This window comes from Thunnus thynnus, chromosome 2, assembly GCF_963924715.1.
Source record: "Thunnus thynnus chromosome 2, fThuThy2.1, whole genome shotgun sequence".
Lineage (NCBI taxonomy): Eukaryota > Metazoa > Chordata > Actinopteri > Scombriformes > Scombridae > Thunnus > Thunnus thynnus.
The window spans coordinates 39,292,496-39,307,247 of record NC_089518.1 but is presented as its reverse complement, the minus strand read 5'-3'; the positions used below and the strand labels follow the sequence as shown (position 1 = coordinate 39,307,247).

At 36.8% G+C, this 14,752-nt stretch overlaps 2 protein-coding genes across 4 annotated transcripts in view; both read right to left on the bottom strand.

Moving 5' to 3' along the window:
- LOC137170665 (GTPase IMAP family member 8-like) overlaps positions 1-1,458 on the bottom strand; it is a 29,043-nt gene extending 27,585 nt beyond the window's left edge. For 2 of the 3 annotated variants that reach the window (XM_067574195.1, XM_067574209.1), the window contains exon 1: positions 96-1,458. The gene's annotated coding sequence lies outside the window, so the exon portion shown is untranslated. The remainder of the gene's footprint in view (positions 1-95) is intronic. The other variant, XM_067574223.1, reaches the window with a different exon arrangement.
- A 1,896-nt stretch (positions 1,459-3,354) lies between these two features.
- LOC137170708 (golgin subfamily A member 6-like protein 24) lies at positions 3,355-8,426 on the bottom strand. Its single transcript, XM_067574245.1, has 4 exons — positions 8,233-8,426; positions 7,359-7,401; positions 7,215-7,269; positions 3,355-6,339 (listed from the first exon to the last, which is right to left on the bottom strand). Exons 3-4 carry the CDS (start codon positions 7,231-7,233, stop codon positions 4,475-4,477), a joined length of 1,884 nt encoding a protein of 627 aa, XP_067430346.1. The 5' UTR covers positions 7,234-7,269; positions 7,359-7,401; positions 8,233-8,426; the 3' UTR covers positions 3,355-4,474.
- Between the last annotated feature and the right edge of the window lie 6,326 nt (positions 8,427-14,752).

Sequence of the window (14,752 nt, the reverse complement as noted above, 5' to 3'; positions counted from 1 at the left end):
ATCATAACTCAACTGTATCTCACGTCGTAAATGATCACGTTTGCGATCATGCACTTAAAAACTATAACTACATACAGCAGCAAGGAAAAACTCACCTTCAACGGGAAGAAACCTCAAGCAGAACCGGACTCTAGGTGGACGCCATCTGCCTCGACCGGTTGGGTTGAGACGTTATTATATTTATATACTCAAAAGAAAGAGGAGAGAGAGAGAGAGAGAGAGAGAGAGAGAGAGAGAGAGAGAGATAGAGAGAGAGAGAGAGAGAGAGAGTATACTGAAGTGGAGGAAATAATTTCTACTGCTGGATAACAGGTAGGTTAAGTTAAAAAATCCCTTTTGATTTTTACTTCTAAGGTTCTTCAATGGTACTTAGAATCTGTACGTTAATGATAACGTTGTGGGAATCACGGAGTAACGTTAAGTTACTTAACGTTAAGTTACGTCGACACCGTCGTTCGTTAACGTTACTCCGTGCTAAATTCATAGATGAAGCTATGATACGAATGATTTCACTGAACAAGTAATTAAACGTGGCGAAAAAAACCCCCAAAAACTAATTTATGTACTTATGAAAGCATACGATTTAACGTTACAACTATTAGCATCTAACTAGCTAGCTGGTATGGCATCAAAGTAACGTTAGCGTTAAGCTAGTTTTAAATGAACAGTTAACGTTACTCACCACTCACTGCCAGTAACCTACCGTTGCTGGGTATTTTTGCCATCCTCCCCTTGTCAGCTTACTGGCGGAACTGTGCTCCACCAGCCCGATCATGTCAGGGTCATTCAGCATTTTCTTCTTTGATACACATTTTTCTTTAAATATACTAATTTGGTCGTCGTCGAACCGATAAATCACCGCATTCCGATCCATTTCTCTGTCTCCGTCTGGAACGCTAATCTGCTTCCAACTGTCAAAGATGACGATGCATTCAAGTGCACCATCCAAGATTCGTCTTCATCAAAAGCTTGTCTCACGTTTACTTACAGGGGATGATAGACATGTAAAGTAATTTTTTGGTGCAGATTTTACTAATTTAATACGGATTAAATTAAATGAATTAATGAAATGAAAAAATAGGTCAGACATGTAATTGATCAAATAATAAACTACGGAATATATAAACGGTATTACAAAAATAAACCTACCCTATTGCTCCTTAGTGAACATCAGAAACAGACATGGGTTATTTACAGCCTATAAATTCGACATCTCACACATTATAGTAATATATGCGTTTTTGAGACGGTTGTTGTTCACGTTTACGATCATTTATGTATTACACTCGATAATTGTAATATTTCCGTGAGGTTCCGAAGGCAGCATAGGGAACCAAGAGTGTATGGGCGGGAAGCGCGAGCTCCGTGGCTCAATACTTTTATTATTACACTCAATACACTTAGGTGGCGGTTGCAAAATGTCCAGGAGGAGAACATTTTTACAAAGAGTAACTTTTCAATCCAAAAATCTAAATTCCTCTTGAAACTTGAAACATGTCTTTTATAGCATGCTAAATCATGTCACATGTGAAATGTCTCAGTTTATATGGAAGGAAAAGCTCTTGAGTTTACATGTGAAATCAATCTGTGAGATGTGTCAGTTCACATAGGAAATGTTGATTTTCACATTTAAAAGTTTGTATTCAAAACATGTCTTTTATCACATGTGAAATCACAACATCACATGTGAATGTTTAATTTCACGCATGACTTTATCCCTTTTACATGTTAAGTTTGCATTCACATATACAACTAAAAACTTTTTTTTACATGTGAATTTAAGATACACATGTGATTTCCAAATGTGAAACTTAGGTTCATGTGTGAAACCACAACATCATGTGAAATGTTTCACTTCACACATGACATTATCTTTTTCACATGTAAAGTTTGTATTCACGTGTAAAGCTAAAAACATGTTGTCTTTTTTCACATGTGAATTTTAAGATACACATGTGATTTCCAAATGTGAAACTAAGGTTCACATGTGAAATGTTTCACTTTACATGTGACACTATCCTTTTCACATGTAAAGTTTGTATTCATATGTAAAGCTAAAAACATGTTGTCTTTTTTCACATGTGAATTTTAAGATACACATGTGATTTCCAAATGTGAATTTTAAGGTCACATGTGAAATCACAACATCACATGTGAAATGTCTCAGTTCACATGTTGAGTTTTGTGTTTTGTATCAGGTTTGTGTAATGGAAAGGGTTAGTTACCTTCCTGTTCGTACGTGTCATGTAGTCAGGGGGTTGACTTCGACACTCCAGACTTCGGTATCGGAAATTTCCGCTGTCTGGTATCGTGAGACGAAGTTGGTGGCAGTCAGTCACTTGCCCTCTCTCCTCTGGCTTCCACCATGTTTGGTTTTGGTTGTGTATAGTTTCATTTATCTCTTAGTTATGTATGATAAATCTATTTTTTAGGTACAGGTTATGTGTGGTCTCCCCTCCTTTGTCCAACCTTGAGCCAGGTTGTGACAGTAACGTTTTACTTGAGTCGACGACAACAAAACCTTCACAAGTAAAAAGTCAATAAGTACTTTATCAAACCACCTGTTCAACAAGCAATATGTAGAAAAGTGAAAAAGTAAAAATTCACACTGTGGATTTTGGCCTCCAACACTTACATTGAAAGCACATTTGAAGGATCTTTTAATATCCAGTATGAACAGGAGGAATGATTACAGCGAGGAAAACCTCTTTCACTGTTCATATGGACACCTGACCGCTGTTTTAACACACTGAAAACATTCTGAACTCATCCTTTACAGTCTTTGAATATATATGTATATATATATATATATAAACTGTGAGAACAAACTATATAAAAACTCAGGAAAACTGCATCAGCAGGTCAGTGGACAGCAGTAAACCTCAGCAGCTCTGACTCAAAGACATTTATGATATTTACTCAAAGACATTATTTATCTGGTCTGTGTGAAAATGTCAGTTGGTATAAAATGATTCAGACCAAATGTGGCTGGTCAGCATCAGTCATTTAGTCCTGAGCTGAACCGTTATTGTAGGAATGACATTTCCACCTGAGGTTCACACCACAAATGTGTGTTTTAAGTGTTTTCTTTACATAAAGTTCCCTGTTTTAACTGAACAATATAATGTGTTGCAGATGCTAAAACTTTATTCATCTTTCTGCAATAATTAACAAAGACACCAAAGACCAAATACAGACAAGTTGATCTGAGATTAATATCAATTATGTCTTAAATCGATGTACTAAGTTATAAAACATCTGTGTTCATTTATCTGATGAGCAGTTTAAATGATATTCATGCTTGTTCAATATTTGAATGAATATTTCAATTGAATGAATGAATGAATTAGATGCTGCAGAGAAAAAAAAGTTTTAATAATGTAAACATTTAATTTCACTGATATACAAACATCATGTTCTTCATATTCAAAAGAAAACAAAAATAACAAAATTTCTAACAAACCAGCACGAAAGGAAAAAAATCAACACAGCATAAAGATCGTCTGCAGATTGAAAAGGTTTAGTCTGAAACTGCAGCTCATTGTTCCTTCTTATCTTAAAATACTGAACTTAACAAACCAAATCTCTACCATCTACTGCTGATTAGACCAAACTTTACACACAATTAAACAATTAATAACAAAATATATACAATCAACAAGTTTTTTAATGATTACAAACCTGATTTATCACCAGACAGACAAAACTGAAATCAACATTTTATCACTTAATGAGTCCAAGTAAAGGATAAAGTTTATCTTTTAGTCTAACTCTGACATATTGGACTAAAAATCAGAAGACAATAAAAGTTTGGTTGTCATTTGTCCCTAAACGCAGCTACTGGCCCCTAAATTCTCACTTTAAACTACAGCTGATACAGAGCAAATGAGGGTAAACTTCCTACATCATCAGAGAAAGCAGCAAAATAGCTTCTTCTGAAACTGCAGCTCATTGTTCCTTCTTTTCTTAAAATACTCAACAAACAAACCAAATCTCTACCATCTACTGCTGATTAGACCAAACTTTACAAACTGAAACAGAAGATCCTGAATGTTACACATTAAACAACTAATAACAAAATATATACAGTCAACAAGTTTTTAATGATTAAAATGATGATAGATGAGTCCAAGTAAAGGATAAAGTTTATCTTTATACATATTTGACTAAAATTCAGAAGACTTGCTTGTTATCTTTTCCTAAACGCAGCATTGTTGTTGCCATGGTTACCTGCAGTTTAATGTACCTTGAGTACTTCCAACACGTTGCTATAAGCTGCTGATTTAGAACAACAGAGAAACTGCTGACAGGAGCTGATATATAATCAGAAGTCATTTCTGTGGTCGTGGTTCATTACAATGTAGTCCAACACTAAATATTACAAACCTTTAAGTTATTGAAACTGAATGATTATAGAAAAAGGAAACAGCTGAAACTTCTCTGCTGTTGTGACGTTTACATGAAACCAGTCGACTCATGAAATGCAACAGTCTGATGTGTCGTCTTCCTTCAGAAGTTCTTCTATCAAGTAATTTACTTCTTTTTCATATATTTTCTGCAGATTTTCCTTTTCACTCTCATTTTCCACTTTCTTTATTTCCTGTTCTTGTTTGTTCAGTAAGATGTTGATTTTCTTCTGGTTTTCACTCTTTTTGGTCAAACATTTAAATATGTTATAGATTTCACCTTGATGTTTTTCTCTCATTTGTTTTTCATTGTTGGCTTTTAGTGCCTTTAACAGGTCAAACTGCTCATATTTGTCTTTCAGTTGTTTCTTATATTCTTGTATCTGAGCTGTAAGTTCCTTCATCTGTTTCTCTTTGAATTCATTAAACTCTTCAGCTTTCTTTCTGGCTTCATCTTCATACTTCTTTGTTACATTCTCCAGTTTTTTCTTATATTTCTCCTCTAATTCTTTTCTCTCGTTCTCCTCTTGTTCTCTTCTGATTTGATCTTCTTCTTTTCTTTTCTTTTCATATTCTTCTTTTTCTTCCTCATATTCTTCTTGGAGCTTTTTTAATCGTCTCTGTTCTTCCTGTCGTCTCTCTTCATCTTCTCGATATTGTTTCTCCCACATTTCTTTTTGTTTCTTCTCCCAGGCCTCTCGTTCTTCTCTCATCTCTTCTCTGTTCTGCATCAGCTCTTTATCAAGGTTTTCTTTTTCTTCTGATTCTAACTTGATCTTTTCCTCCAAAGCTGCAAGTTTTTGTTCCCACTCCTGTCTTTGAATTTCTTCCTCTCTTTTCCTCTTCTTGTCTTCTTCTTCTCTCTTTTCCTGCTCTTTCTTTCTCTTTTCACGTTTTTTCTGAATCTTTTCCTCCTTCTCCTGAAGTTGTTTCTCTCTCAGTTTTATCTCCTTTTCAATTTCTGCTCTCTGCTGTTCTCCTCTGATTTGATCTTCTTCTTTTCTTTTCTTTTCATATTTTTCTCTTTCTTCCTCATATTCTTCTTGGAGCTTTTTTAATTTTCTCTTTTCCTTCTTTCGTCTCTCTTCATCTTCTCGATATCGTTTCTCCCACATTTCTTTTTGTTTCTTCTCCCAGGCCTCTCGTTCTTCTCTCATCTCTTCTCTGTTCTGCATCAGCTCTTTATTAATTTTTTCTTTTTCTTCTAACTCTAACTTGATCTTTTCCTCCAAAGCTGCAAGTTTTTGTTCCCACTCCTGTCTTTGAATGTCTTCCTGGTTTTTCCTCTTCTTGTCTTCTTCTTCTCTCTCTTCCTGTTCTTTCTTTCTCTCTTCACATTCTTTCTGAATCTTTTCCTCCTTCTCCTGAAGTTGTTTCTCTCTCAGTTTTCTCTCCTGCTCAATTTCTGCTCTCTGCTGTTCTCTTCTGATTTGATCTTCTTCTTTTCTTTTATTTTCATATTCTTCTCTTTCTTCCTCATATTCTTCTTGGAGCTTTTTTAATCTTCTCTGTTCTTCCTCTCGTCTCTCTTCATCTTCTTGATATCGTTTCTCCCACATTTCTTTTTGTTTCTTATCCCAGGCCTCTCGTTCTTCTCTCATCTCTTCTCTGCTCTGCATCAGCTCTTTATTAATTTTTTCTTTTTCTTCTGATTCTAACTTGATCTTTTCCTCCAAAGCTGCAAGTTTTTGTTCCCACTCCTGTCTTTGAATTTCTTCCTCTCTTTTCCTCTTCTTGTCTTCTTCTTCTCTCTCTTCCTGTTCTTTCTTTCTCTCTTCACGCTCTTTCTGAATCTTTTCCTCCTTCTCCTGAAGTTGTTTTTCTCTCAGTTTTCTCTGCTCTTCCATTCTTCTTTTCATTTCTTCCTTTTCTTTCTCACATTTTCTTTCAAACTCCTCCCTCTCTCTCTTCATCTCCACTTCCTCCTTTATTGCTGCCAATGACAAGAGTAAAATTAAACATGCTATCAAAACCTGACAGAAAAACTTTATTTCTCAGAACTGAAGGAGAAATAATAAAGACTGATGACCTCAACATTAAACTATCGTACTGTTGAGTTATCAAGACACTTTCGTGTTTTTGTGCTGATAAATGTTAAAGTTATCATTAAAGGAAAACACTTCAGGCTGCTGATTCTCCGGTCAGCCAATCGTAAAGCTTCAAATTCATTTCATGCCTGAGACTCTAAAATCTACGATTTTGATTGAAATACCATCATCTACAGTTCCATAAAATAACACAAATAACATAACAGCTCTGATAACTACACAATGCAAAGACAATGATTCAAAAAACACGCAAGTACGTGGTTTCAGCTATAGCAGCGTCCATAGCAACCACCATAGCAACGATAGAAAACCTGCAGTGAAAAACTAAATATCATATACATTCACTGGATGAATATTATGAAGATAAATTACACATTTCTCACTAGAAATGTTTCAAAATACATTTTAATGTTGAAATCTTAAATCTTAAAATATTGCATTTTCCCCTGACTATAAAGGAATGGCAGCCATCTTGTTTGTTTGAACAGACAGAAACTTGACAGTCACATGATGTGGACGCAGACCAGTAGAACAAAAAAAGACATCTATCTATGAATCAAAACGTGTAAAGACATACACACACACACATATATATATATATATAGATATATATGTGTGTGTGTATACATATATATATATATGTATATATGTGAGTGTGTATTTACACTGCATTGCCTCAAGAAAAATGCAGTACAGTACTTGAGTAAATGTACTTAGTTACTTTCCATCACTGGGACTAATAAAGTCTGACTGAACTCACCAGATGCTGCAGTCGCCATAATCTACTCTGCTGGAAACATCAGAGACTGATTCAGCTGGAGGGGAGAGAAGAAGAAATAAAGCTCATTAAAGTGTTGAGGTGACATGAAGACGTGTGTCTGAGGACAAACATGTGGATACTTACTGGTGTCAGAGTTTGTGCTCTGTGTTCTCTTTGAGGAGTTCTGCTGAAGAAACGTAACAACATCACAATCATCTTGAGATGAGAATAAAAACATCAAGATACAGTTTGGGAAAGATGAGGTCATAATTAAACAAACTAGTGATTAAAACTGTGATGTTTGACAGTTTGAAGGATTTTATTTTCTTGCTCTTTAAAATCTAAAAACATGAAAAACACGAGAATGAAATCAAAATATATATTAATATGTATTGAATATTCAAATAACATAAAGAGCAACAAATTGTTTTTCACTCTTTAGCCAGAAAATATTCTACTGTATGTAGTTTATTTATTTATGTATTTATTGGGACCATGTACAGCGTTAAACATACATGTTACCATTTCATGTACTGTAGAGTAGTTTATAGCTCATTTATATATTCTAATATATGTCTTTCTGTCTTTGTGAGGACATTTTGTTGGTCACTGTTTCAAAGAACAAATGATGTTAATGAGTGTCCTGACAATTGTAGAAAGACAAACCCGTGTATGTGTGTGTTCCTAAAATAAAGGGTTTAATATAAAACATGTTTTAATTCTGATGAAACTGAACTCGGGAAAAACTTTCGTTTCCTTTTAAAAGTGATCGATCTAAATGTCCGTAAATGAAACTTTAATGAGTTTTAACCTCCTGATTCTGTTTTAGACTCTGAAACGGCGGAATTACGGCCGACTGACACGATGCTCTGACTGCACTTCAAGTAAAAACAGGAAATCTTTTTCAAGCTCGTCTGTCCGTCAGTTTAAAGTTAGTGAACAGAAAACTTTGCAGCTCAGTTAGTGATTAACTGTGATAAATTAATACAACAGTAAAATGATCTGAACAGAAACTCACCTGATGATGTTGAATTTTCAGTCATTGATGTCAGTTTGTGTCTTTTCTGCTTTTCTTTCCTCGGTGAAATTCTTGATGCGACATCAGTCAAGAGTCGAAAGAGCAATTCAGTTCAAGACTGGTGTAGATGTATCGCAGAACACAGAACATTAATTACCGTCAGATGCTGACTGATCCTTTTAAAGAAGTTACCGCTGCTGTGCCATCACTCTGTCAGTTTAGACGGGGGGGTGGGGGGGGGGGGGTGTTAACAATGTTAACTGAAAGCTTAAACAACTCCCACTCGCTCTCTTCTTGATCACTAACCTCCATCAGACCTGCTCCTTCAGCCCTGTCAGTCTCCTCCATCTTCCTCCTCTCCCTCTCCTCGCCTGTTTTTAGTAACACGTTATTCTATTAAACTCAGATTTTACAAGAACTCAAGGCTTACTGAGTGATCAACCAATTTAAATTTGTATTTGTGTGAACTGGCAAAATCTTCTCACCTGACTGGCCTTCAGTGGAGCTGCTGCCTTTTTAGAAGAAATGTCGTTTATCCATCTACATGTTGAGGAAATGAGGGATATAAAGTTGCGTTATGATCAACACAATTAGACCTTTTCACTGACATGAACTGATTGTAAACAATAATCTATGCCTACTGATATGAATGTTTTGAAATACTTAAGAGGAATATAAAAGTATGTAAAGAGCTGTCAATAACATTATTTATATCTCTTTCACTCGTTCACACTTTGGCTGGCTGGTTCGTCAGCTAGTTACAGTGGAAACAGCTTATAGTGATCACGTCTGTCTGGGTCAAATGAATCACTATAAGCGGATGATAATTCTAACCAATTTTTTTTCTTTTTCTTTGGTAGCAGTGGTAGCCTGAAAGTCGGTGAATGAGAGGAAGAAAACATTTTCTGATAGTTTCACGGCGGTTACAAATAAACACATCCACACCCTGCACCTGCACACCCCTGATAACGGTGCCACAGCCGGTAGTTATGATATCATATGTGTATCATGGGAGTAAGTTAAAAAAAAAAAAAAATACTTACTGTAATTTTATTTTTTTCCTCCATGTTTTCATGTATGAAAAGACTCAAAATGAACACTGTAAGCACACAATTGATTACTATAAGCAAATTATTTAAACAGCATTTGTATAGGACTGATTCTGTCCCGAGCTTTTTAATCCAAATAATCGGTTGATCACTGTAACTGTGATTATATAAGCGGTTTCCACTGTATAATGTTAGTGTTATATAGCCTATCCTCTTGTCTTTTCCTCACTTAAACCTAAAGTTAGCGAACATTAAGCAAGTAACAAACAAGTAACAACTTGATAGCTCGCTGCATTGACCATCATTTGCCACAAATTCATATTGTACATCTTTTAAATTCACTCTATCACTACTTACTATTTCACTCTGTATATTATGTTTATCTTGGTAAAGTTTTAGCCAACATCTTGTCACAATTTCAGTAGTTTCTGACTAATCATTCCAGTCTCTATTGTGGGCTCTGAGTGGCTCTCCCAGGTCCTAGAGCCTGGCATTTTAGGTATATTGTGAATTTGGAGACGCAATGGCACAGTTCGATGGACTTTAATGAAAATGAATGAGAAAAAGCTATTGGTGATTTAAACTAATAATGAATATTTATTTCGGGGGGGGCTTGAGAAAATTTTAGGGGGGCTAAATCTGACAGAACTGACAGAACAGCAAGCAGGAGTGCAGGCAGGCATCTAAACAGAACAAATGATCCAACAAAGACTGAACAGAAAACCAGGACTTAAAAACCGACCAAACCAACGAGGAGATGAGGTGCAGGTGGGGAGATTGGTAGAGAACTAGCGATTATTTTGCACATATCAGTCTGATCACATGAATGATTCATATGTATAAAACCTTTTTTCATGTCAACCATTAATAACTGACCCCTGGATTATGAGCTGCACTTCACAGATGAGCCGGTCATGTGTTGACCTTTGACCACAAGAAGAAGCAGGAGAGGACGAGAAAAAGCAATACACACACACACACACACACACACACACATATGTATATACTGGGCTTTACTGTCTCACACTGACTCTGACTGCTTTCTTTATATGAACTAAACCTCTTCATCCGTCTCTGTCAGAACTCGTCTTTCGACCAGCTGCTGGCTCAGGCAGCGGAGGTGGAGAGTTTGTCCAGTCAGGTTCTCCAGTGGAAGGAAGTCCGCAGCAGCCTGCTGAGTGACAGCTCTGCATGATGAGCCCCGACGCCACACCTTCATCATCCTCCTCCTCCTCCTCACAGTGTTTGCTGCACCAGGGTTTCTGCCAGTGTTTTGCCCTGTCTGAGTTCACATCCTGGCTGCTCCTGGATCAGATCCTTACATACAACACAGAGTCCTGGAGCTGATATATGAATACTGGAACAATAATATATGAACTATAGTTTGGTTATAAGTTGATTAAATGCATATTTATTTTGCACCATGTCAGCTTGATATATTAGACATTACAGGTAGAATTGAACACTCTTATGTTTCAGTTTGTATTACAGAACCTTTTACATGGATCATTTAATAAAGAATGAGTTTTTTTGTATGTCTGCCACTGAATAAAAAGTGTACCATTTATAATACTGCTGCTTTACTGGTCAAAAACTACATCCTGAATGTTAACATGTACACAGCTGCTCTTCAGCTGGGGGGGGGGGGGGGGGGGGTGGTGTGCTGGTGGTATTAGGCACAGATCTAATATGAATGTAATGCTTTCCATCAACAGGCACAGATCAAGCAAAGGTATTGAAGTCAAGGAATGTTATCTCCTCTCTCTTATCTAAGTTGCAGGTCCTGAGTATGTTATTCATACACAGACTGATGTTTGATCATTTAGGCTAGTTTATTCCTAGTATGGGTAATAGGCCCATGTCATAAAATTCAGTATTAATGTTAACTGAAAGCTTAAACAACTCCCACTCGCTCTCTTCTTGATCACTAACCTCCATCAGACCTGCTCCTTCAGCCCTGTCAGTCTCCTCCATCTTCCTCCTCTCCCTCTCCTCACCTGTTTTTAGTAACACGTTATTCTATTAAACTCAGATTTTACAAGAACTCAAGGCTTAATGAGTGATCAACCAGTTTAAATTTGTATTTGTGTGAACTGGCAAAATCTTCTCACCTGACTGGCCTTCAGTGGAGCTGCTGCCTTTTTAGAAGAAATGTCGTTTATCCATCTACATGTTGAGGAAATGAGGGATATAAAGTTGCGTTATGATCAACACAATTAGACCTTTTCACTGACATGAACTGATTGTAAACAATAATCTATGCCTACTGATATGAATGTTTTGAAATACTTAAGAGGAATATAAAAGTATGTAAAGAGCTGTCAATAACATTATTTATATCTCTTTCACTCGTTCACACTTTGGCTGGCTGGTTCGTCAGCTAGTTACAGTGGAAACAGCTTATAGTGATCACGTCTGTCTGGGTCAAATGAATCACTATAAGCGGATGATAATTCTAACCAATTTTTTTTCTTTTTCTTTGGTAGCAGTGGTAGCCTGAAAGTCGGTGAATGAGAGGAAGAAAACATTTTCTGATAGTTTCACGGCGGTTACAAATAAACACATCCACACCCTGCACCTGCACACCCCTGATAACGGTGCCACAGCCGGTAGTTTTAATATCATATGTGTATCATGGGAGTAAGTTAAAAAAAAAAAAAAATACTTACTGTAATTTTATTTTTTTCCTCCATGTTTTCATGTATGAAAAGACCCAAAATGAACACTGTAAGCACACAATTGATTACTACAAGCAAATTATTTAAACAGCATTTGTATAGGACTGATTCTGTCCCGAGCTTTTTAATCCAAATAATCGGTTGATCACTGTAACTGTGATTATATAAGCGGTTTCCACTGTATAATGTTAGTGTTATATAGCCTATCCTCTTGTCTTTTCCTCACTTAAACCTAAAGTTAGCGAACATTAAGCAAGTAACAAACAAGTAACAACTTGATAGCTCGCTGCATTGACCATCATTTGCCACAAATTCATATTGTACATCTTTTAAATTCACTCTATCACTACTTACTATTTCACTCTGTATATTATGTTTATCTTGGTAAAGTTTTAGCCAACATCTTGTCACAATTTCAGTAGTTTCTGACTAATCATTCCAGTCTCTATTGTGGGCTCTGAGTGGCTCTCCCAGGTCCTAGAGCCTGGCATTTTAGGTATATTGTGAATTTGGAGACGCAATGGCACAGTTCGATGGACTTTAATGAAAATGAATGAGAAAAAGCTATTGGTGATTTAAACTAATAATGAATATTTATTTCGGGGGGGGCTTGAGAAAATTTTAGGGGGGCTAAATCTGACAGAACTGACAGAACAGCAAGCAGGAGTGCAGGCAGGCATCTAAACAGAACAAATGATCCAACAAAGACTGAACAGAAAACCAGGACTTAAAAACCGACCAAACCAACGAGGAGATGAGGTGCAGGTGGGGAGATTGGTAGAGAACTAGCAATTATTTTGCACATATCAGTCTGATCACATGAATGATTCATATGTATAAAACCTTTTTTCATGTCAACCATTAATAACTGACCCCTGGATTATGATCTGCACTTCACAGATGAGCCGGTCATGTGTTGACCTTTGACCACAAGAAGAAGCAGGAGAGGACGAGAAAAAGCAATACACACACACACACACACACACACACACATATGTATATACTGGGCTTTACTGTCTCACACTGACTCTGACTGCTTTCTTTATATGAACTAAACCTCTTCATCCGTCTCTGTCAGAACTCGTCTTTCGACCAGCTGCTGGCTCAGGCAGCGGAGGTGGAGAGTTTGTCCAGTCAGGTTCTCCAGTGGAAGGAAGTCCGCAGCAGCCTGCTGAGTGACAGCTCTGCATGATGAGCCCCGACGCCACACCTTCATCATCCTCCTCCTCCTCCTCACAGTGTTTGCTGCACCAGGGTTTCTGCCAGTGTTTTGCCCTGTCTGAGTTCACATCCTGGCTGCTCCTGGATCAGATCCTTACATACAACACAGAGTCCTGGAGCTGATATATGAATACTGGAACAATAATATATGAACTATAGTTTGGTTATAAGTTGATTAAATGCATATTTATTTTGCACCATGTCAGCTTGATATATTAGACATTACAGGTAGAATTGAACACTCTTATGTTTCAGTTTGTATTACAGAACCTTTTACATGGATCATTTAATAAAGAATGAGTTTTTTTGTATGTCTGCCACTGAATAAAAAGTGTACCATTTATAATACTGCTGCTTTACTGGTCAAAAACTACATCCTGAATGTTAACATGTACACAGCTGCTCTTCAGCTGGGGGGGGGGGGGGGGGGGGGTGGTGTGCTGGTGGTATTAGGCACAGATCTAATATGAATGTAATGCTTTCCATCAACAGGCACAGATCAAGCAAAGGTATTGAAGTCAAGGAATGTTATCTCCTCTCTCTTATCTAAGTTGCAGGTCCTGAGTATGTTATTCATACACAGACTGATGTTTGATCATTTAGGCTAGTTTATTCCTAGTATGGGTAATAGGCCCATGTCATAAAATTCAGTATTAATGTTAACTGAAAGCTTAAACAACTCCCACTCGCTCTCTTCTTGATCACTAACCTCCATCAGACCTGCTCCTTCAGCCCTGTCAGTCTCCTCCATCTTCCTCCTCTCCCTCTCCTCACCTGTTTTTAGTAACACGTTATTCTATTAAACTCAGATTTTACAAGAACTCAAGGCTTAATGAGTGATCAACCAGTTTAAATTTGTATTTGTGTGAACTGGCAAAATCTTCTCACCTGACTGGCCTTCAGTGGAGCTGCTGCCTTTTTAGAAGAAATGTCGTTTATCCATCTACATGTTGAGGAAATGAGGGATATAAAGTTGCGTTATGATCAACACAATTAGACCTTTTCACTGACATGAACTGATTGTAAACAATAATCTATGCCTACTGATATGAATGTTTTGAAATACTTAAGAGGAATATAAAAGTATGTAAAGAGCTGTCAATAACATTATTTATATCTCTTTCACTCGTTCACACTTTGGCTGGCTGGTTCGTCAGCTAGTTACAGTGGAAACAGCTTATAGTGATCACGTCTGTCTGGGTCAAATGAATCACTATAAGCGGATGATAATTCTAACCAATTTTTTTTCTTTTTCTTTGGTAGCAGTGGTAGCCTGAAAGTCGGTGAATGAGAGGAAGAAAACATTTTCTGATAGTTTCACAGCGGTTACAAATAAACACATCCACACCCTGCACCTGCACACCCCTGATAACGGTGCCACAGCCGGTAGTTTTAATATCATATGTGTATCATGGGAGTAAGTTAAAAAAAAAATAAAAATACTTACTGTAATTTTATTTTTTTCCTCCATGTTTTCATGTATGAAAAGACTCAAAATGAACACTGTAAGCACACAATTGATTACTACAAGCAAATTATTTAAACAGCATTTGTATAGGACTGATTCTGTCC